The 22,564-nt window shown below is 55.1% G+C and overlaps 1 protein-coding gene across 2 annotated transcripts in view; it reads right to left on the bottom strand.

The window, feature by feature from the left end:
• Positions 1 to 21,801, bottom strand: part of SORCS2 (sortilin related VPS10 domain containing receptor 2) — a 446,054-nt gene extending 424,253 nt beyond the window's left edge. For both annotated transcript variants that reach the window (XR_012062875.1, XM_072946632.1), the window contains exon 1: positions 21,241 to 21,801. Coding sequence is in view for 1 of the 2 variants with exons in the window: in XM_072946632.1 (XP_072802733.1) it covers positions 21,241 to 21,720 (480 nt within the window). In the remaining variant the exon portion in view is untranslated. The remainder of the gene's footprint in view (positions 1 to 21,240) is intronic.
• Between the last annotated feature and the right edge of the window lie 763 nt (positions 21,802 to 22,564).

The raw sequence follows: 22,564 nt of genomic DNA, 5'->3' as shown, positions 1-22,564 counted from the left end.
GCTGCCGGGCACCCAGAAAACTTCCAAACACCAAACACCAAAGAAAACAGTTTGAAGGCTCAGCTGGGCAAGTCATAAAAGCCTTAATTAAGTAAAGATTCCTGGATTTCTTTTTTAATCCTTCAATAAAACTCCAGCACAGACATGGGCGGAGGGGGGCTGCAGGAGTCAGGTAGCTGCAGCCGCGATGAGACCACAGGAAAACACCACCGGGCTGGCTTCACTCCCCAGAACAACAGCCTCTAACAAGCGCAGCCCAAAGCTGGGCTGCACCCACATGTGCAGACGACTGTGTAGACCCATGCCCAGCGGGAGCCCAGGGGCCATCCTGTGCAGGCCATGCCCCCATGGGGCTGGAAGTTGAGTTGGGTGCCCAGCCTGGTGAAGTGAGTGGCCAGCTCCCCGATCTGTCCATCCCTGGGGGACCCCTCAGCTTTGTGCCCTCGGCTCCCTCACCCTCCCCACCCCCCAGATAAACATGTCTGTTCCAGCTATGAAGACTTCGCACCATCCCAGAGTGGGCCCCGCATGGCCACACACTTTTCAAGGAGCCCTTTCCAAGCCCAGCCCTTCCCAGGAAGCAACCAAAGGGCCCGTGTGACACCTGCACTTGGAGTCATGCTGTGATTGAGACACATCAGTAGATCTGTCCAGGAAACATCTGCACAACTAGGCAGCTGGTGTGTTCGAGGTTCATGACCTTTGACTGGTGACCTCGTCAGCAAATTTGCCCTAGGAAACCATCGACACTGGACAAAGAGATGCATCCAAGGGTGCTGACTTGGCTAACACATGTCAGGACGATCGCTCACGATGACAGGGGAGCTTCCTTCCAAGAATACAACTACAGGGACACAATGAAGAAGTGACAGTTCTTAAGAGGCACAAACCTCCAGGTGCAAAATAAAGGAGTCACGGCACGAAATGCACAGTGTGGGGAACACAGTCAGTGATCATGCAGTATCTGTGGATGGTGACAGATCGAATCCCGATTTATCCCGGTGATGATTTTGAAATGCGTAGAAACATCGACTCACTATGCTGTGTAACAGGAACTAACATAGTGTTGTCGGTCAAGTATACTTCAGAAACAAACTCGTAGAAAAAGGGACCAGCTTTGTGGTTAACAGAGGCAGGGTGGCGGGGAGGGAGGGACTGGAAGAAGGTCGTCAAAAGGTACAGACTAAGATAAATAAGCGCAAGGGACGTGACACACAACACGGCAGGTGCCACTAACACTGCTGTGTGTCACGTGTGAAAGTTGCGAGTAAATCATCGCAGGGTTCTAACGTCTGCACAGAAGCACAGTGGGAAGGAAACGGCCAGAAGGGTGGACACTGCTCCCTCAGAGGTGCGGGATTATCGGTCATTTCAGGTTTCTTCTTTCTTAGACCTTTCTGTTTGCAAGGTCCACGATGAGCACGGGTCCCATCCTCAACTGGAACACGAGTCTGGGTTTTCTGCCGTTCGGTGGGTTGTTGGTTTTTAATGGTCAGCTCAGGGCTCTGGAGGCCTGGGATTTCAGCATCCTGGGGTCTCACTAGGGAGCAGGACCCAAGCAGAGAAGCCCTCCCTCCACTGCCCAGCAAGGGTCTGCCCAAGTAAGAGACAGGCGAAGCCCCTGCAGGTAACTAACTAGTGGACTAAGTTGAGGCAGAATGGTGAGGAGTGGTTTTCCCGCCTCCACTTGGTTCCTCTGCAGAAAACCTCTCCAGGTCTGCCTTTCAACCACCCTCAGGGACATCCACACCCCGCCCACCTGTGCAGAGCCACACCCACCTCCCTCACCCTGAGCCTCGCCAACCCTTTCCTGATGCTCCAGCTCTCTCTAGCCACTGTCCAGAGTGCCCTTTCTCACCCCAGCTGTCCCCTACATAACCACAGCCCATGCCCCTCCACCCCATTGCTCCAGCCGCACCACCTTCTTTTTAACAGCTTTGAGATAAAACTCACACACCATACAATGCATCTATTTAAAGGGTACAATTCAGTGGGTTTTAGTACATTCACAGAGTTGTGCAGATATCACTGTATTCATTTAGAATATGTTCATCATCTCACAGCCATTCACAATCATTCCCCACCCCTCCACCCACCGGCCCCTAACCACCACGTCTCTACTTTCTGTCCCTATGGATTTGCCTATTCAAGACATTTCACATAAATGGGGCCGTACAATATGTGGTCTTTGGTGTCCGGCTTCCTTCACTCAGCATCATGTTTTCAAAGTGCATCCACTTCGCGCAGAGTATCAGTTCCTTATGCTTTTATGGCCAAATAATATTCCATTGTATGGATATAGCATATGGCTTATCCACTCATCAGCTGATGGGCATTTGGGTTGTTTCCACTTTGGGCTATTGTGGGCTTCTCTTGGGTGTGTGTATATATGTATGGATGGATGTGCATATATGTGTATGTACATATATATGCACATCTAGGGGTGAGATTGCTGTGTCACAGGCACTGCCCTCCTCTCTGTCCCCCAAACCTGCCAAGCCTGTTCCCAGCTCAGACCTTGAGTGGCAGGTCTTGCATGGCAGGCTCCTGGCCATCCCTGACCGCCTGACCCCTGCAGGTCCCATCCCCGACCACTCTGTCTGCTGCAGGTCATTATGAGTTTGATTTTCTCCATGGTGTTTACCACCATCTGAACTTATTGTGCTGGTTTTAGGTTCTGCATCCCTCTCCCCTCCTAAAATACAAGCACCTTGAAGGCAGGAGTCTGTCTGACCTGCTCAGCACTAAGTCACTACCACCTAGCACAGGCTGGACACCCGCAGGGTACTCAATATGTACATGCTTAATTTAATGAAATTTAATTTAATTCCCCATGTCCGAGTGAAGTGCCACCTCCTCCAGGAAGCCCACCTCCAGCAGCCCTGGCCAGCATGTATTTATCCATCTGCTCACTGGACCAAGGGCTGCTGGAGGGCAGGGCCTGTGTCTGGTTTCCTTGACTCACAGGTGCCCACACAGGCGGGGGGCATAGCAGGTGCAGGGGAGTTTTGCCAAACCACAGGTCCGCCTGACATCACTCCACTTGGTGATGGTTCACCCCATGCGGAGAATCCACGTGATTCTCACCAGTCCCCCAGTTCAATTGGAAACCTTGCACACCTCAAATTGGAAGGACAGTGAGTGTAACCCTGGCCACACTAGAAGTCACTACAGAGTTCTCTGGTTCCACTGGTCACGCTGCCTGAGAAAGGGCTCCCCAGGGAGGGGGGCAGCAGACAGCTGGAGAGCTCATTGAAATGCAGGCGCCAGGCCCACCCCACCGACTCAGGACATCTCAGGTGAGCCCTGGCCTTTGTCTTTTTAACAAGTTCCCCCAGGAGTCTGAGACACACCAAAGTTTGGAAATAAGTCTTCAAGGACATCAATTTAGTGACTCAGGGGAAAAACAAAAGCAAAAGGCAGTTAAGATTTGCCCACCAGAACTCAGGGACATCTGGTCGACCCCAGGGGGTGTGGCCAGCTCTGCACATACAAAGGAGAAAGTCAACGTGATTAGATGTTTAATTGGGCACCTCCGTGAGCTGATGCACTTGCCCACGTAAGTAATTATGATTTATTAAGCAGCATTCTGCTTATTAAAAGCCTTCTTTTCTCTCTCTGACAAATCATGGGGGCATTACCTTGTTTTGAAAAATCATTCCTTCTTTAAAAAAACCATGTGGGTGCCGCTTAATTAATCATTTACCTTCTATAGCAACTTGGAAACAAACTAAACGTGCAGTGTGCTGAAATGATCTGTTGGAAATTTAAGACAAACTCACCCCCGAAATCACTTCCCACTGCACGGTGCCCCGAGCACTTGGAAAGGAGGCTGAAAACAGCAGCAGGCAGTAGCCTGCAGAGGCCACCCCTCCGCGCGGGACGCAGGCCGAGGGCGCACGGCAGGACCTCGCCCGGCGGCCTCCGCTCTGAGCCAGGCAGCAGCCCCAGCCCTAGGCTGAATCAATCCCACCCACCTCAATGAACCCTGAGTAGATTGTTCCAGAAGATCAGTTTGAAGGGGCACCAACGTCTCGGCCTGCCTGGGACACGCCACGGCCCCTGCAGGAACGAGGAGACCTCCTCCATCCACTCATTCCTGTGCTACAGTTATTTCCTGAGGTCCTACGACGCACTGAGCCTTAAATTAGGCATTAGGGTGCAGAGGTGAATCGGATGACGCCCCTGCTCCCAACATCGCAACCTCCAGCAGTGGCAGATCGCATCGTGACCAGTAACGCATGGCCTGGTCACCTGCTGTCCCCGAGCCTCCACCTCTGCTTCGGGAGCTAGAAGAACAACACAGAGTTGGCCCTCTCCAGGGCGGCCTCACCACTTTGGAGCCACAGCCAAGCGGGGCTGGGTGGAACAGGCAGGCTCAGAATCTGCAGCCTCAGCCCAGCCCCAGGGACACGAAGCCGGCCAGCCTGGGGGGCCAGTGGCCTCCTGACGCTTCAAGTTGCGAGTGCTTTTCACGGAACTAGCACTAAAATTCATTCCACAGATTTCTGGCCTCAAATCAAGTGAAGCAAACACTGCCATATTTCCACAGGGACACAGAGGCATCCTCTGGGGCCTGAGCTGGGGCTGAGCTTGCCTCCACGTCGAGGTCCCGTCTGCCCTGCAGGGCCTCCTGTGTCCCCTGCAAATTCGCAGCCCGTGACAGTGGTTCTCAAATGCGGCTGCCGATGAGAACCATCTGGTTGCCCAGGCCTCAGCCCAGACCAACTAAACCAGGCACCCTGGGGTAGGGCCCAGGCAGCAGATACCCTAAAGCCGAACTGGGACCCCTAGATCTGTGAGACGTTGGGTCTTCAAACGCAACAGGGCCCCAAAGTCTGACACCGCCCCTGTGTTCAGGAAACTACTAATTCTTTCGGAGACAGAAAAATAAGAGAGACATACACGCAGACAAAAAGATCAATCAAATACAGAATGCATATGATAATTGAGGAAACGGGTGGAGGACAGAAGGACACGTTTCAGGAGGGTGACAGGAAGGCCTTGCTGACAAGACCCCCGAAGTGACACAGGGCCAACACACACTCCAGGTAGAGGGAATCGCGGGGTCACAACCGCTGGGGTGGGAAGGGCCTGGCACGTTCCAGAAGCTGGGAAACCATGACTTGCAGAGTGCAGTGGGCAGGGTGAGTGGAGGCCAGGCAAGGAGCTCGGACTTTATGCCAAGTGCACCGGGAAGCCCCGGGATGGTTCTCCCGGATACAAGCGCGGGCGGGTGGATGAGCAGCAGAGAGGAGCCACGACATGCCGACTGGGAATCACATTCCCGACATTAATGTCGCCTCCTTGACCTTTGTCATCAAGTTCCCACCGGCTTCAGAGACTTGAAAACATGCTCAGAGTATGGAATCAAAACTTTTGTTAAATACAGGAAAGGTATCAAACCATTTCTAAATTCCCCAGTCTCCTATTTCCAGCCCATACACCGAGCAGAAAGAGAGGGAAAGAATACGCATTGTGTCTAACAAGGCACAGCGTTTTCAATGTCTTTAATCTCTTGAGAGAGGAATTATTTCAGTGGGCCAAAGCCGCTATCTATAATTAATATCTACGAAAGTTGAACCCAAGAAAAAAAAACTTTTTCAGGCTAAAAATCCTCATGTGATTTCTAGGTAATTAACAGCTTGGGCTCCATCGTGTAAAACTGGGCTTCCACCTGAAACCAATTTCCTTTTTGGCTACCAAGTCGGTTCTTTGAGTGACGCAGAAGAAAGCTATTAGAATCCATTTAGGCAGCGCAAATAGGAGGTGACACCTAGCCGAATGGGAGGGGAGCCCGCCAAGTGCAATTAGGAGGCAGGATCTCTTTGTTTGGGTCCCTTTCATTGTTAAGCCCAAACGTCCCCTTCCGCCGTACAACGGCTCGCAAACCTCCAAAGATGAGCTTCTGCTTCTAGGGGGGCCCTCCTGCTTCCTGGCCGGTCCAGTGGCTCAGCCCACCCTGGCCCTTCTCGGCCCTGCAGGGAGAGCCCCGCGTGACCTGTGGGGGAACCAGGCCACCCAGAGGTGCACTGATCTGCCGCTGTCCCCCAGCTGACCTGTGGGAGGGGCAGGCCCGGGACCCTGTCCCCCCTGTTCACCGTGACCTCCTCTCCAGAATTCTCGACCTGCCCCCAAATCCCACAGCTCTCACCATCCTAAAAACCAGGCCTCCATTCAAGACCCCGGCCCTGCGGGAGGAGCTGCCCAGCCAGTGACCCCCTCCCGGAGGCTCCTCTCCGGCTCCTCCTTTAACCCCAGGGTGTTTCTCCCTTTCATCCATTCGGGTGCTGTTGTCACACACGCCAACACACAACGAAATAATAAGTCACTGAAGAGCAGAAGCCACAGGCCTCAGGCAGTTTTGTCCTGGGTGTGGGGGCTGCACCCCTCCACCCACCTCAGGGGAACCGCCTTCCGTTGGTAGATACTCAGTGAATATTTGCTGATTCGATATCATTCAAAATTAGCCAAAGTTTACCTCCAAGCAGCTTAAAAACCTTCATCTTCAGTAAAAGCATGCAGACTCAGTCTCACGGTAGGGCTGTCTGTCCCACGGGCCCCCCGCCCCAAGCAGGTCTACAGAAGGATGGGCCTAGAGGCCAGTCGTCGGCAAGTTGGTTAAATGTGCTTTAAAAATAACTTTCATTTATCTGCAACTCTCTACGGACTCTTCCACTCACCGGCCTGTTCTACAAACATTCACTGAAACCTGCTACGCCCGGGGGCTCTGGCACCAGCAAGGCCACAGGGTCCTCAGGCTCCGAGTGGGGACACAGTGTCCCGGGGAGACAGGCGAGGACAGAACCGCGTGGTCTCCAGTGTGTGCTACGGTGCAGGCAAAGCAGGGGACCAGGGGCCAGGAGCCCGGAGGGAGGGCTCCGGGACAGGCAGAGGGTCACAGGAGCACAGGCCCAGAGGGAAGAGGGCAAAGGACCTGAGAAGGAGGGGTCCTCCAGCCAAGGAGTGCGGGCGCCTCAAGAAACTGCCGAAGGCCAGGAAACGGATTCTCCCCTGGAGTCTCTGGAAGGAACCAGCTCTGCCCACACCTGGACTTCAGCCCACTGAGACTTCTGACCTCCAGAACCATACGAGGATACAGCTATGCGGTTCTCAGCCACCAAGTCTGTGTTGTTTGTTACAGCCTCCAAGGAGGGACTGATGCAGGGAGACGTGGGTGAAGGGCCCGAGCCACAGATCCACCCCTCTGCCCACCCCTGCTGGCCCCAGGTGGATGGGTCCTGGGCTGGGTTTCCACTGGGGAGCAGTGCTCACCATCCACAAAGACAAGGCAAGCTGGTCTCGCCTTCACCTCTGCTTTCTAATGTTTGCCACCAGGTGGAGGCAGGCTGGGGCCACTCAGCAGTGCTTGGCATCACCCCCCCTCTCCCTGAAGTTCGGGCCTCGAACAGGCTTGCAGCCCAGCACCCAGCCAGCAAAGACAGGCATCCTTCGCGTCCACCAGATGACACGCCCTGCTTGCAACATCACCTTCTAGCACAACTCTGGCTCGGTGCTGACCTCAGCGGCTCTCGGCAAGTCCAGACACCCTGGAATGTGCCGTCTCAGGAAGGGGGTGAGCCTCCCACTGCTGGAAGGATCCTAGCTGGGACACAGTGACCTCTGAGCACCCTGGAAACTCTGAGACCTCTAACTCCACGCCAGGGCTCCTTGTTGGCGACCACCCTGTACACAGTAGGTGCCCACGTGGCGTTTGCTGAATGAATCTGCCCAGAGAGCCTTCCCACCCGACAGCTGTTTTTGTGGCAGAGGGAGCTGTGAGCACTGGCTGGCTTCCTTCTCGAAAACAAGAGGGGACCCAGCTGTGATTCACCTTCTACGACTCTCGTCAGACACCCAGGGCCGGAGACTGGAGGCAAAGGCACCAAAACAAAGACTCACAGCCGATTTCCTGACAGAGGGAATCCAGCCCGACCCACGGCTCGCTCACTGCAGGGAACTTCACAGCTCAGGGGTAGAGATGTGAAATAAAAGCGCTTCAAGGCTGCTCCAGCCACCCCGGTCCCTAGAGATTCAGCCAGGCCTGGCTCTCCCAGGTCCCACAGGCTCTCTGGGTCTCCCTCTGGAAAGGGCCCTGGCCTGGGAACCTGCAGTCTTGGTCTAGACCCTGCTCTGCCGCCCACAACTCTGGACTCTGTTCAAACCATTCAACCTCCCAGGGCCTCAGTTTTCTTATCTGTAAAATGAGGCCTCTAAGATGCCTTGCGACACCCACATCCCCTGATTTGACTCAATGGCTCCTGGCTTCTTTGGGTTGAGATCTTGGAAGCATAGGTGCTGAGAGACTCAGATCACAGCTTATGAGGGGGAGCGCAGGGTCCCCCGGCTCCAGGCTAGGACAACCACACCAGTCCCTGCCCCACTTCCCTGACAGCCTTCCATCCATGTTACCATCTGAGGGTCGCCTCCAGCCTGCCTGGGCCATCCTCTGGCCCCCTCATCCAGGCACAAGGATCAGTGTCCCAGGAAACATTCACCCCATGAAGGAGTGCACAGGCCCCAGGGAGGTGAGCACAGGCCACATAGCAGGGGTCTCCTTACTTGGGAGCCGTGTGGATGTGGGGGTGGCCCCCAGCGGAGCTGACAGGCTGGGGGGCTTCACCATTCAGCACAGCATCCAAAGCAGAAGCGAGGAGCTGTTTTGGCCTTGACTTGGTCGAAATCACGCATTACAGAACTGACCCCTCTAGGAGTGCAGGGCACTGGGGGAGGGGAGGGGACATCATCTGGTGGCCATGAGTGACCTCCCAAGGTGGAAGGATGACCCTCCAACAAGGAAGCTGGGAGACAGCAAGGCTGCTGCCCAGCCCTCTAATCGCCCCCTCCCCGGTGTCCTCTGCAGGGTCCTACTGGGTCCACAGTTGAGCATGGGGTCCTGGCCTGACAACCAGCATTTCAGACCTCTGGCCAAGATGATGGGTTCAGAGCCGGGAGGTAACCCATGCCAGTCACTGGGTCTCAGTTCTGGACTTCCACTGGGAATACTGGTGGACAGCAGTGTTCTTTAGCCTCAGATTTTCCAGGAGCCATGTCCTGGGGGGGGGGGCTGTCCTGAGAAAGAGACCAATACACAGGGAAGCAGAGCCCAGAGACAGAGACAGAGGCTGAGGGACCGCACCTGCAGCCCCTGGAGCCAGCCACGCCTGAAGTCAGCACCCTGGACTTTCTGGATCTGCAAGCCTATGATTCCTCTTTTTCACTTAAGCTAGTTAGAGTCGGGTTTCTGTGACTTGTGACCAACAACCTTGCTTCACACACCCCTTTCTGTGCACCACATTACAGGAGCCGTGAGAATGGCAGGAAATGGGAACATGCACTCCACCCTGTAACCTTAAACTGAACCAGGAAGATCTGACCAGTCGGCCCAAACACAGCTTCGTGGGAACACACGGTGTGAACAATGCTGCCCATTAAAGGCTGGGAGGAGATGACCCCAGCGGGCTGAGTGATAGGAGCCCTTACTCCTGGAGCCCCCCAAACTCTGCCCCTCTTCTTTCCGTGAGAATTCCTCTCCCCCACTGGGGGAACAGGGGCTTCTACAGGGTGGCCAGAGATTCAGGGCTCTGAAGGGAACCTGCCTGCACAGGCCACTGGGAATGTTCTTGATAGAATTAGGCAGAAACAGATACCTGATAACATTCACTACATACTTGCATGACTATAAAAAATTGCCATTACATTTTCTTCCAGGTGGAGCAAGAATAAAAGGGATTAAGGATTAGCTGACAGTCTTAGCCACTCGCCCACGCCCCCTCCACCTCTTCATACCCACTTCCCTCTTAATGATCCAGGGATGTGCATGCACTTGGTGGAATCTCAAGTGGATGATCCACACCTTTTAGAAGGTATCATGACAAATATGAGGGAAGTGACCATCCCAGTGTCCCTGCCTGGCTCCTCCACCAGGGCCCCTCCCTTCTCGGTTCTTCTCCCCACCCCCAGTTCCCAAACTCACGAAGCTGCACCACAGGCCTGATATTTGCCCTGCTGTTCCCACTACCTGGATGCCCTCCTTCCCCCCTCTCCTTGTCACCACCTCTAGGAAGTCTTCCCAGGTTTCCCCAGGCAGGGAGTCTTGGCGGAGGGCAGGGTGGTTCAGTTGTTCCGGACAGGAGGGTAAGGACACAAAGTCAGAATTTACTGACTTAAGAAAAAAACATAGACACGTGAATTTTCTGGTACAGTGAGTTTGTGGCCCTGGCTCAGCCCTGCTATAAAATTCCAGGCATTCTGAGGAACAGCGGGAGCTCCTGGAAGAGCCTTCCAAAACGCCTCTCTCACTGTGGGCTCAGGAATGGCCGATGCGTATCGGCTGATGACGGATGCTTGCACCCCCTTCCTGGACTAAGAGGAGCTGACGCTCACTGGGTGCCAGGCTCAGTGAGTCTTGACTGGAGAGGCCAGGCAGCCCTGAGCAGCAGAGCCACCATCCCAGACACTCCTGGGTCCAGAGCAGGATGGCGGACAGAGGGAGGGAGGGAGGGAAGGAGGGGGCGCCAAGGACCAGGGTGCCTTCCCGGAGGGCTCCCCTGCGGCTGCCCTGTGCAGCATTGCTAAGGTCACCCTCCAGACTTCCCAAAAATGCCACCCTCTCTGGGACACCCTCCCTGACCACCAGCTCACTGGGGCCCTTGCTTACCCTACCCCAGTTAGAGACCCCCCTCACTTGTGAATTTCTTCACAGCATCCCTCCCACCTGCCCCTGTCCTTGTGTCCCCAGGTCATCAGGTCTCACCGGGCAGGGACCATGCTTCACCCACCTGGCAGAGGGTCTGGCAGAGCAGTTTCTCTATAACTCGCCATCATTGAACAACTCAACCTCTGCAAAAGCCTCTCTGAAACACTCTGGGGCAAATGCCAGTTCAGGCCAAGCCCCAAGGGCACTGACAAAAACTGCATTGTTGATGAGTGGGGGGTCAGCTGGAGCCGGGGTCCAGGCGCTTCCTGCACCTTCACTCCCTCGGCCTCACCTCCATGCGGTGGGGCAGGTCCCATCAGCCCCTTTCCGATGAGGAAACAGAGGCCCAGAAGGGCCTGGGAGCAGCCAGGGAATCCCACCCACTCCAGGAGCCCAGACCCTTCCGCCACGGTGGGTACCACCCCTGGCACATCAGCGGGGCCCTGGCCTGAGCTTGGAGCCGAGCATCCCTCAGCCCCTCAGGGTCACCAATGTAAGGGGAGGGTGTGAGCCCCCAGCCACAGCTCCAAAGGTGGCATCTTTTCAAGTTTTAAAAAGGTAATATGCTGACTGACTTTGAAGAAAAGACATTCACAGACACAGAACGAAGGTGACATGGACCCCAAAAAAGCCATTTTGGGGAGCTCTCCCCCAGGGGAGACGTCAGAACCTGGATACCCCTGTGAGGCTGGCCAGGAAGAAACCCTCAAAAGGCTTGACAGATGGACAATCGAACGAGCGACCAAGCGAGTGACACTTGGAAAGCCACCCATCGGAAAGCCAACCTTCCCGGGTTCCCTCGAGCTGCTCTCACCAGGAATGCTCCTCCGTGTTTAAACACACCCAAAGTCATTCACCTTTGTTGAAAAGCCGAGCCAACCATCTCCTGGGGGTTGTGTTGTGTTTTACGTGAGTGAAACAAGGCTGGGGCCAGAGAGGCTATTTAAAAGCCCCAACAAGTCACAGTGGCTTCATCAGTACCAGGGTCTTTGTCACCAGCAGAAATCACAGTGGTTTTCCAGGGCCGGTGAGAGTTGTTGCCAGCCTCGAAATGTCGTTCACATTCATCGTAACTTCAAATCATGGTATCATCACGCTTGCTGCAGACTCTTGTTGATATGTTACTAAAGAAATTGGTTTTAATATTTTGGTAACTACATTGCCATAGACCTGATTTCCTTTTAATCCTACACATTGTATGTTACTCTGATTATAAAAACTGCATTCTGAGAGAAGCTTCTCTGGACTCGGGGTTGGGGGGAGATCTAAGCACCCCTGTCCAGGATGGGGGGTCCTGGGAGCCAGGAAGCCCCCGGGTGTGTGTCCGGGACAGCCTGTACTGCTGACACGCAGCAAGGCACAGATCACCACCTCCAATCACAGATGAAGAGTGGCTGCAGGAATGAAATTAACTCCCCGAGCCCCTCAACCGTCCAGTGATACATCAGAAAATAAACTTGGAAGGGGTTAAGCAGCACTGATGGAATAAATGAAGAAAAACATAAGATTTTTTATTGAGTACTTTATTTTTACGGAGTGAACATTCAATTGCATAACTGGTCAATGAGGTAGTCAATAGGGAAAAGTGGTTAAAAGCCGGGAAGGAAGTGAAGTGCACTTGAACTTGGTATACAAAGAGTTAACCTTAGGAAAGGCAGCAGCTCCAGACCACACCTCCCTGGACGACTTTCTCTCCCACCCCTAGTCTGGTGTGGGACCTGCCAGCCTATTTCTGACTTTCCAGTGGTGACAGATCTGGATTTCCTGGGCTCCAAAGCAGCCCCCTTTCCTTGGGTCACACGTGGCAGAATGGAGCAGGGTCGGGGGAGGGCCGCATCAGCTGGAACCAGAAACAAAAGCCACTCTCCCTGCTCAAGGTCTCCCTGCTGTGTCCCTTCCAGGTACAGGATGGCCCTTAGCACTGTAACTATTTCTCTTCCAAAACCAGATGGCAGCGGATTTCTTCGGGAATTACAACTAAGCGACTAACTGGTAAATGGGCAAAACTCAAGGCAGACACAAGAGTGACTTCTGCTCTAGTTAAGACCTCAGGCTCAATCAAAAAATTAACGCCAAATTAGCATGTGATCCTGAAATTCCACTTTGGGGTATACACCCAGAAGAAGTGAAAGCAGGGACTTGAACAGACACTTGAATCCCCATGTCTGTAACAGAACTGTTCACAATAGCAGAGAGGTGGGAGCAGCCCCAGGGTTGCAGACGGATGGATGGTAGACAGACGTGGTCCATCCACACAGTGAAAAAGAAAGCAGCTCATTCTGACACCTGCTACAACACGGCCAAACCTTGAGGACATCATGCCAAGTGAAATAAGCCCGTCAAAAAGGGACAAATACCATTTGATACCAGTTCCCTAAAATAGTCGAATTCATAGACAGAAGTAGAATAATGGTTTCTAGAGAGGGTTGGTGTTTAATGGGGGCAGAGTTTCAGTTTGGGAAGAAGAAAAAGTTCCAGGGATGATGGTGGTGACGGCTGCACAGCAATGTGAATGCACTTACCGCCGCTGAACTGCACACTTACAAGTGGTTAAGAGGGCAAATTTTAAGTTATTTGTATTTCATTGCCACTAAAAAAATAATAATAAAGGACAAAAGAATAAAAATATGTCTTGCACTAAAAAAAAATAATAACAACACTCAGGCTCAAGAGTGAAATCACATCTCAGACCCTTATTAGCCGTGAACCTTATTTTCCCTGTCTGTACATTGAATATAAGAATCGTATCTACTCTGTAGGACTGCTTCCGGGGCTACGCAAGTGAATGCTTGTGATGCGCTTGGCACAGCAACGGCCACACAAATGGGGACTGTGACCGTTAACTTGGCCACTACTCATCAGGCGCAATATGTGAATAATGAGAAATTGTTTTATAAGATAAAATGACCCCCGAAGCAGCAGCCTGGAGGTGACCCTAAATGCCACGTCTCTCCAGCTAGAAGGCCTGGGTGATGCTATCTCTGCTTCTGATGCTTCAGAAATCTGTGCGGCACGGAAACCTCATAACGAATCCTTTCCGAATTAAAACTGATCTGAATAGAAGCAGCCACCCTCGGCATGGCTCTTTTCTTACTTTAATTTGAACTTCATTTATCTCGGCACATCAGGAAATGGCCTCGTGCAAGAGATGAGCCCGTTGGAGTCAAGGGGAGCTCCACGTTGCAGGAAATTATCTGCTTTTGCAAGACAATCACTAAGGAAGGAGGGTGCTGTTATTTTAAGATCTTTGAGCTGGTGTGAGAAGAAACTAATTAAATGATTGTAATTTTCTGTGCAAATACAGTAACTGCTACAAAAATGCAAATGAAGAAGGAACTTTTCCACCTCAGAGGCTCATTGGAGCTTTCCACTCTTTTATTTTTTCCAGTTCTCCAGTGAAAGCTCACCTTCAAGCATCCCTATTAAACGTTTAAAGCAACAAACAGAGCTTCATCGGGATAAAGAGGGCACACTACTCGATCTGCGAAGTCCCCATCCTGGGGCTTTGTCAGTCAGTAGCTCCCCCGGCAAGGCTGGGAACAGGCTGCCTGAGTCTGCGCTTTTCAACCCAGCGGAGCAGGTCAGGGATGGCCCGTGGGAACTTGCATGGGGCCGGGGTGGGGTGCTGGCAATCTCCACCATCCACTCCGTGGAATCGGCAGAGCCACGGGTGTATGTTTACATGGCACTTCTCTGCCCAGAATCCAAGCTCATCCAAGCTCACACCCAGGACAAGGATGGATTCCCACAGCAAGAGCAGGCTGGGAACAGACTCCCAGGCACGCCTTGCCTTCCAGACGCTGTCGATGGAGACCTCACCATATCCACGAGGAGAGCCAGGGCTCCCCCGCTCCCTGGGCTTCCAAACCCGGGCAGAAGTTGGCCAGCAACAGGGACAGGAACAGCTGGCTTCCCGGGTCATCAGCATCCCTCTGCGCTCCATAAAGCAGTGCAAGCTTGGGAAGTAGGAGGGTGAGGGCAAAACAGGTCACTGGTGAGAATCTGTAAATAACTCACTCTTTGGATGCTAGAAAGAAAAAAAGGAAAGAGAGAGAGAGAGGGAGAGAGAAGAAGAGAGAGGGAAGGAAGGAAGGAAGGAAGGAAGGAAGGAAGGAAGGAAGGAAGGAAGGAAGGAAGGAAGGAAGGGAGGGAGGGAGGAAAAAAAAAAGAAAAGAAAAGAGGAAGCCTCAAAACGGAAGGGAGTTTACAAGCTCCCTCTCCGGGTCTCCCTGAACTGGAAACGACACTGGGATACTCGGCATTACGCCAACATGTGTTCTAATCGCGGCAGCTCTGTGCTCCCCAGTGTCATTCTCGTGGGTCTTAGCCTGCCTCTGACAAATAATCATAAAATAAAATTTAAAAACAACAGTAATGCTAAATATGGCCTATGCAAGCACTGAGCTGCTTTCTAATCTGAAGGGGCGTGCAGAAGAATGAAGTTAATTTACGACCTCTTTAAAACACTCTCAGGAACCCTCATCCAACTACAAATTAAATAGCCACTTCATTAAAGTAAAAGTAGATTTGTGCCATGTGTTCAGGCACTTTATTAACAAGGCTGTTTTTATGTCTTTGAGCCAAGCTTCCTGATGGACCGACCTGTCCTTTCTCTGCCAAGTGCTCCAGGCTTTTCAGAACCCCAGGCCTCCCCCTCAGCCTTCATGCTCTCACCACGCCAACTTCTTCCTCAGCCCAGGTGACACTGACTTTACTCATCCTTCGGAGCTGCTCAGTCATCACCTCCTCCAGGAAGTCCTCCCTGACCTCCCCAGTACAGATCCTTAGGCCACTGGAATTCTGTGATGAATTCCTGTCCAGACCCAATGGCCCTCCAGGACAGGGCCATAACTGGTTTGCTCATCACTGTATCCCCAGCACCTAACAAACCCTCTTAGAAAGCGGCTGCTGTGAGGGCTGATGTGAGGCCTCTTGTCACCTGGGGCTCTCAGACTCCATGTGATCTCTTCCGGCACAGGGAGAGTGCAGAAGACCCTAGGTGCCTCCCCAAGTACGACACCACTGGCTCGCACGCCGAGACGTCCCTACCCCTGCCCACCCAGCGTACGTCTCCACTGCCCATCACCTGCCCAATAACACCAGCTTCCCTCGCTCTCTCATCACTCTCGGTCCCGCCGCCAGCCCCAGGGTCCTGGACAGTCTTGCTACAGCTGGCGTCCTGACCACAAATGTGGCAGGCACACAGTGCTGGTCACCACATCCTTTGACCTTTGTCTCTGTCTCTCGGTGGCCACTGAAGGCCACCAGGACAGAGAAGCACTTCATCTGGGCAGGTGCCCACCAGCCACAGCTCAGCCACCCGAGAACCAGACTGCTCTCTTCAATCCAGTCCCCACCCCAAAATGCTGGGAGGCCCGCACTGTGGTGGCCTGGAATTCCAAAATATCTCATGGCGATTTCAGCAGACTTAAATGTAAGACCCTGGAGCCACCAAGCTGGCCTGCAAGAGTGGAGTGGAGCTGTCATCACAAACCACAGCCATCAGAGGCGAGGCTGCAAATCAGCTGGGTCACCAGGTTCATTCAGGAGCCTGAAGGGCTTTATACGAAGGCCCTTATGGCCTCAGATCTGGAAGCTGGCCGTGAGCCACCAAGCCAGGGCTGCTCCAGGAAGGAGAGGCCTCCAGAGCAGGGAGCTGCCCCGCCCCACCCGTCCTCACCTGAAACCTCTCCCACGCCCACCCTCTCTCTCTGCCCCTCCAGGGCCCTGGACCAGGCTCCCCATCGCAGCAGCCTCCCCTCTGAGCCCCTGTGCAGGGTCCCACCTCCACGGCCCGTCACCAGCCCCGCCAAGCACACTGCCTCCAGGGTGCTGGCTAAAATTCAGCCCAACGCTGTGACCTACAGCCCGTGCTGCAGGCTGGCTCTGCTCAAGCACTTTACGTGGATTATCCCACCTAACCTTCACAATAGAGAGACCTGCAAGGCTTCACGTCCCCCAGGTTCAAGCCTGAGGCCCAGAGAGCTCAGTCAATCCGCCCCAAGTCTCAGAGCCAAAAAGGAGTAGGGCGGGGCACCCATCCAGGTGAGCAGGCTCCGAAGCTCAAGCACCAATAGCCACCACCTGCACTGCCACCCTGGGCTCTTCAGCTTCCTGTTTGGGACCTTTTAGGAGATGACTTCAACCAATGTTTTCCAAACTTCTTCCCTCTGATTTCTCTCCATGCACAACGCACTCACTGTCTCCTTGCCCAACACATACATACCCTCCAATTCCCGCCTCCCAGACCTTGCTCAAGCAGTTCCTCACCTAGAATGTCCCTCTCCCACATGCTCCCTGGGCTCATTCTATGAGGCTTCCCTGATGCCACCCCTTCCAGGCAGTCTTCTCTGATTTTCTCCACTGGGAACTGTTCATGTCCATCCCATCTTTCCCTGCTGGACTACTCTGAGCTCCACTGTGTTAAGCACAGACGATGCAAAGGTAGCTGAGATCCCTTCCCTGCTGCTAAAGGCTGACTCTCCCCCTACCCCTATATATATTTAAGGCCTAATCCCCAGGCTTAGAATGTGACTGTATATGGAAATGTGATCTTTAAAGAGGGGATTAAGGTAAAATGAGGCCATTAGAGTGGGTCCTGATTCTGTATGATTGGAGTCCTTATAAGAAGAGATGGGGAAACAGATACAAAGAGGAGACGGCCATCGATAAGCCAAGGAGAGAGGCCTCAGGAGGAACCAACCCTACTGGTCCCTTGATCTTGGCATCCAGCCTCCAAAACTGTGAGAGAATGCATTCTTCCAGTCTGTGGCACTTTGTTATGGGGGCCCTAGGGGGCTAATACACCTGCCCTCGAGGAACTTGACATCTGACAGGTGCACTAGGTATCACCCAATTCAGAAGCTCCACATCGCTGATTCAGAGCTCTGGTTCTCTGGGTATAAAATAAATATAAATGTTAGGTTCCTGGAGATCCATGAGCAGAGACCATGCATAGTCAGCTCAGAATTATCGCTACATACAACTCCCCAACATCCCCAAGCCCACAGACACAGCACAGAGCAGGTGTGGAAAAGGGCTGGGGCAGAGGCGGGCAGTGCTGATCTACGGACTAACAGAGACAAAGCTGAACAAACTGGGCCCGGCTGCAGGGGAGTCATGTTCTCGTCCATTGATGCATCAAAGGCAAAGTTCCAGTGTCGTGAGGGAAGGAGTGCAGGTGAGCTGAACTTAAAATAAGTATCCTAAGCACGTGATTCCCCAGAAACAGTAAAACTGGGACAGGGCACAGCACACTCCCAGTGGGGTAGCAGGACACCATGACCCCAGAGGCAGAGACCTGTATTCTGTCATTGGGATCCACCTCCAGATCACACCTCGAGACCCAGAACCTGGAGCCTCTGAGCACAACCCGTCCTGCAGCCATCAAAGGTAACGCCGCTTGGTTTCATTGAAACGTTTAATTCCACACCTAACAATTTGTTTCTACAGCTAAATGTCAGACAGAAAGGCAGTGTCTGGACTTCCCAGCAAGCCGCCTTCCCTGTCGGCACAGGGAACAGGAGGGAACCAAGCCTTTGGAAGGAAAACGCACACAGGTTCCCAGCGCCTCAGCGACAGAGGCTTGTCTCGGAACCAGCTTGAATTCCTTTCTGCAGATGCTCTAAAATACCATTTTCAAAAGTCGGTCCCTCTCACCAAATGTTGTTTTTTTTTAATACACCTGACATGGTAAACTCTTTCTCTGATCACACTGACTACATCCGCAGAGCGTAGCTTCTCGGGTCCAGATACCTGAGCAAATTAGGTGAAATAAAATTTTGAAAAGGCTCTGCTCAGCAAGTCAGTCTCAAGTTCGTTTCTTTTCTGTTATAGTTTTCAAAGATGGTCCTTTAAAGTGGAGGTGAACCAAGTGCAGAATCCTGGCTAAAGTCTTTGGCCCTGAGACTGCCAGAGGGAGCGAAGAGTGATTCTGAAACACTTCACGTGCCAAGAAAACAATGCTATGCGTGCGCGGAATAACCAATGCGAAAAATGGTTTTATTTGGCGCTTGCTTACAGCTTTCACTCCTCTTGAGTTTTCCCCAGGCAAGTGAAAGTCTTAAAGCATCACCTGCTCTCCAAGCCAAGGGATGATGCGCTTTTGCAGAGAGAACTCCAGTATCCCTAACTTCCCATTCCAGAGAATGGGTGAGCAGGGGCGGGACGCGGGAGGAGGAGGTGCTTGAGCCAAAAGCCTGGGTCAGCATCTCCAGGCGGCTGGCCTTCTCCCACCCACAGACTCGGACCCTTGCTAATAGCAACAAGTACTTCGGCTTCCGCTCCAAAGTGTCTGCTGAGTGCCAGGCCATGCCCTGCTCTCCACTGTCAGCCTTGCCTCCCATTTTGCAGTGACCAGGGGAGAGCTACAACTGTCAAAGCTCCTCTCCAGATCTGGTCTTCCTACCTGCCACTAAAAAGAAGCCGGCAACCCCTCTTATAGTCCCCACTTCCAAGCCCCACCCCACCCCACCCCACCCATGCACCTGCCCAGTAAACAGCAAACAGTCACAGAGGAGTCCCTAAGCTCAGCCACTGTCCCCAAGGAGCAAAGCCAGGTGGGCTCCTTTCCGCCAGGCCCTGCCCCCCAGTGCCCCAGCCCCTCCCGCCCAGACCCCTCCTCAGTCTCTCCAAGGAAGCTCTGCACTCAGAATGGGGGTGGGCGGGCTGGGTGTCAGTGAGGCCTGAGGGTGCTTGTCCCACCTGAGAGGCTGGTCCCCACCCTTCAGTGTCTCTCTCTCCTTTCACCACCACCTCCCCAGCGAAGCTGGGCGATTTAGGTATTCGGGCTTTACAGGACTGACTGTCAATCACGTGTTCCTTGGAGTTACTGGTGGTGTGTCGGGGTTTCCTCCCAGTCCCTGTGTTACAGCTTACAGTACACGCAACGTGGTTTGCTGCCCAGTGTTGGGACGTAATGAAGGGCGGGCTCCAGCTGCCCATCTGGGGCCTGACCTCTCTCGCAGGCCGCTCAACGGGATGGCCCCCCAGGGCTCTTCCAGGGAGGAGGCCCTGCTACCCTCCTCAAACACTACCCTCAGGGCCCTGACGACTGCCCCCTGCTGGCCGGCGGTGCCCAGGGCGTCAGCTCCACCCCCGCCCCTCCCCCCAGGGCTTCTCCTCTGACTGGAGATGGCAGAAAAGACCAGAGACTTGGCGTCTGCGCGAGAAGCTGGTAGGGGAGGGAGCCCGGCAGGGCACTGGACTCTAGGCCAGTCAGGCCCATCCAGTGCTGCCCCCTGCCCCAACATACTCATCCACTCACCCTACCCCTTTTCCAGCAGAATTCCCCACCTCAGAGCCCCCCAGCAGGGCCAGACAGAGGAGGTGGGTAAAAGTGTCTCCCAGCTCAGCAGCCCTACCCTGACTGAAGCAGCGCATGGATCCTCACCCCTCCACTGCCAACAGTCCTGGCCCTATGCTGCGTCCTCGGAACTCTGGCAAGCAGTGGTCAAGGAGAGGAGTTGGGGGTCAGCCATTGGACAGTGAGTGGACACTGATGGAAGGGAGTGAGGAGGGGCTCCCATCTCCTCTCCCCATTCCATCAGCACCCACCCCCCACCCACACACACAGCTGCCACCTTCCTGCACCACTCCCTCTCCCCAACTAGAAATGACCCAGGTAGCGCTGCCTGGAGGCGACCCCATCGTGATCATGGGTCATCTGCTCCGGCAGGAACAGAGTGGGATGGGAGGGTAAGAATATGAGGGTGCCCCTATACCCCGGGACACACCACCAAAAAGGAAGAGGCAGGATGCTGTGGTGGAAGGAGGCACTGGAGGACCCTAACAGAAGTGGCCTTGCCGGGCAGGGGATGGCCAACTCCCAGCTGGAGCGAGGCCAAAATAGCCGCGAAGGTGGGGAGGGCAGGGAGAGAAGGGAGTTTGCGGCCACAGGTCTGGAGTGCAGCGTGGAGCCCAACTCCGCGTGTACACAGATCCAGGCGCATCCAGGTGCGTCCGGTGGCCGGGTCCTCAAGGCAGCCGCCAGTCAGACTACAGGAATCCGGGGAGAGGGGTGGCCCCAGAATCGAGGGTCCCATAAACGGACGCCAGGCTGACCCGGGACGTCCTGGAGCCCGTGGAGGTGCCACAAGAGAGGTCCCAAGTAGACTAGGGTAGAGAGGGTCCTGGAGCCAAAAATCCTAAAGCAACACGGAGAGGACCGGGAGGAGTCCGAAGGAGATCGAGACGCAACACCGAGTTGGGAGCGATCCTGAATTGCCTAGGGGCGCCCCATGGCAGCCAGGGTCCCGAAACCTCTGGAGACACCCCCCTCAACCTGGAATCTGGAGGCCAGAGGGGGTGCTCCTGAGTCTTGGAAATCAGCGAAAATGTCCCCCGAGGTGAGGCCGGATGCCCACATATCTGGGGACCTCTTCCCAAGTAACCGGTGGCCAGGGGCCCGTAGGGGCGCCGCCGAGATGACTCGCGTCCCCAAGTCTCTGAGGATGCCCGGGGTGACCGCGGGGCCGTGCGGAAGTGGGGGGCTCCGAGGTGTCCGGGGAAGGGCCCGCGGGGGGCGCGCGGAGGTCACTTACGCTGCTGTTCTCCCCCGTCCAGTGCACCATCGCCTGGTTGTGCGTCGCGTCCCCCTTGAGCACGAACGACGTGCTGATGAGCGAGACCTGCGCCCGTGAAGCTGCTCCGGCCAGCGGCGCCGCCCGCGCCCAGCGCCCCTGGCCCGCAGCGGGGGAGCCGTCCTCGCCGGGACCCGGAGCGGGACCGGGACCGGGACCTGAAGCGCCGGGTTCCACGCCGCGCGCCTGCCGGTCCTTGCCGCCGCCGGGCAGCGCACGCCCCGGCCGGCTCGGCGGCGCCCGGATCAGCCGGGCGCGGGGACCCAGGCGCCCGGGCTCCGGGGAGCGCCCCGCCGCCCCGCAGGCGGCCAGCAGCAGCAGCAGCAGCAGCAGAAGCGGCCGCGATCGCGGCGAGCGCATCGGCGGCGGCGCCCAGAGGCTCGGGGCTTGGGCGGCGGAGCCGGGGCCCTTCGGGACTCGCGGGGGCCCTCGGTGCGCCATGGTCGCCGAGGGGCGGCGGCGGCGGGGCGACACGGGCGAGGGAGACCGCGGCCGGGAGAGTGGAGGGCGCTGGGGAGCGAGAGCGCAGAGAAAGGAGCCGGCGAGGGGAGGGAGCCGGCGGGAGGAGGGGACTCGCCGCTCAGCCGCCACCACCCGCGCAGCCGAGGGCGCACCGCCACCTGCCGGCCAGCCCCGCGCCCGCCACAGCGAGCGCCAGCCGCTGGAGACCAGGGCCTGGAGGGCCTGGAGCTCGCCCCAACACTGTGCGGCCACAGGCCACAGATCCCTCTCTTCCCTTCCTTGCTCCTTCCCTCCCTCCCTTCTCTCCCACCCTCTGGCCTTCCTCCCAACCTTTCTTCCTTTATTTACTAAGAACCTACTCCAGGCCAGCCAAGTTCCAGGCCCTGGGGATACAGAGGTGAGCAGAGCCAGGTGCCTGTCCCTGCAAAACAGATCACACTCAAGTGAACATGTTCATGGACAGAATCACCCCAGGGAGCCAGAACTAAGCCAGACTGTAAGGGGGGGAGGGTTGCTCTCTTGTAGGGGCCTCTGAAAGGCTGACAATGGAGACAGAACCTAGCATCTGGAATATCCAGCAGGAGACCCTGGGGGCCAGCGGGAGTACTGCGAAGACCCGAAAGCAGCTTCCAGCTCACCTGGCTGACCTTCCCCACACAGCCACGCCTGTGGCTTATGCTTCTGCATAAGTCACTGCAGACTTTATGTCCCAACCCCAACCCCAACCCTCGGGGCCAGAGGGCAAGGAGAGGGTCCCATTCAGGGCAGCGCCTGGCAGGCCGCAGTGCAGACTGTGGAAACAGAGGCCCAGAGCACAGGAAGT

The sequence above is a fragment of the Vicugna pacos genome, chromosome 2 (genome assembly GCF_048564905.1).
Source record: "Vicugna pacos chromosome 2, VicPac4, whole genome shotgun sequence".
NCBI lineage: Eukaryota > Metazoa > Chordata > Mammalia > Artiodactyla > Camelidae > Vicugna > Vicugna pacos.
The sequence above is the reverse complement of the archived record's forward strand: the minus strand, read 5'-3'. Positions and strand labels throughout refer to the sequence as shown.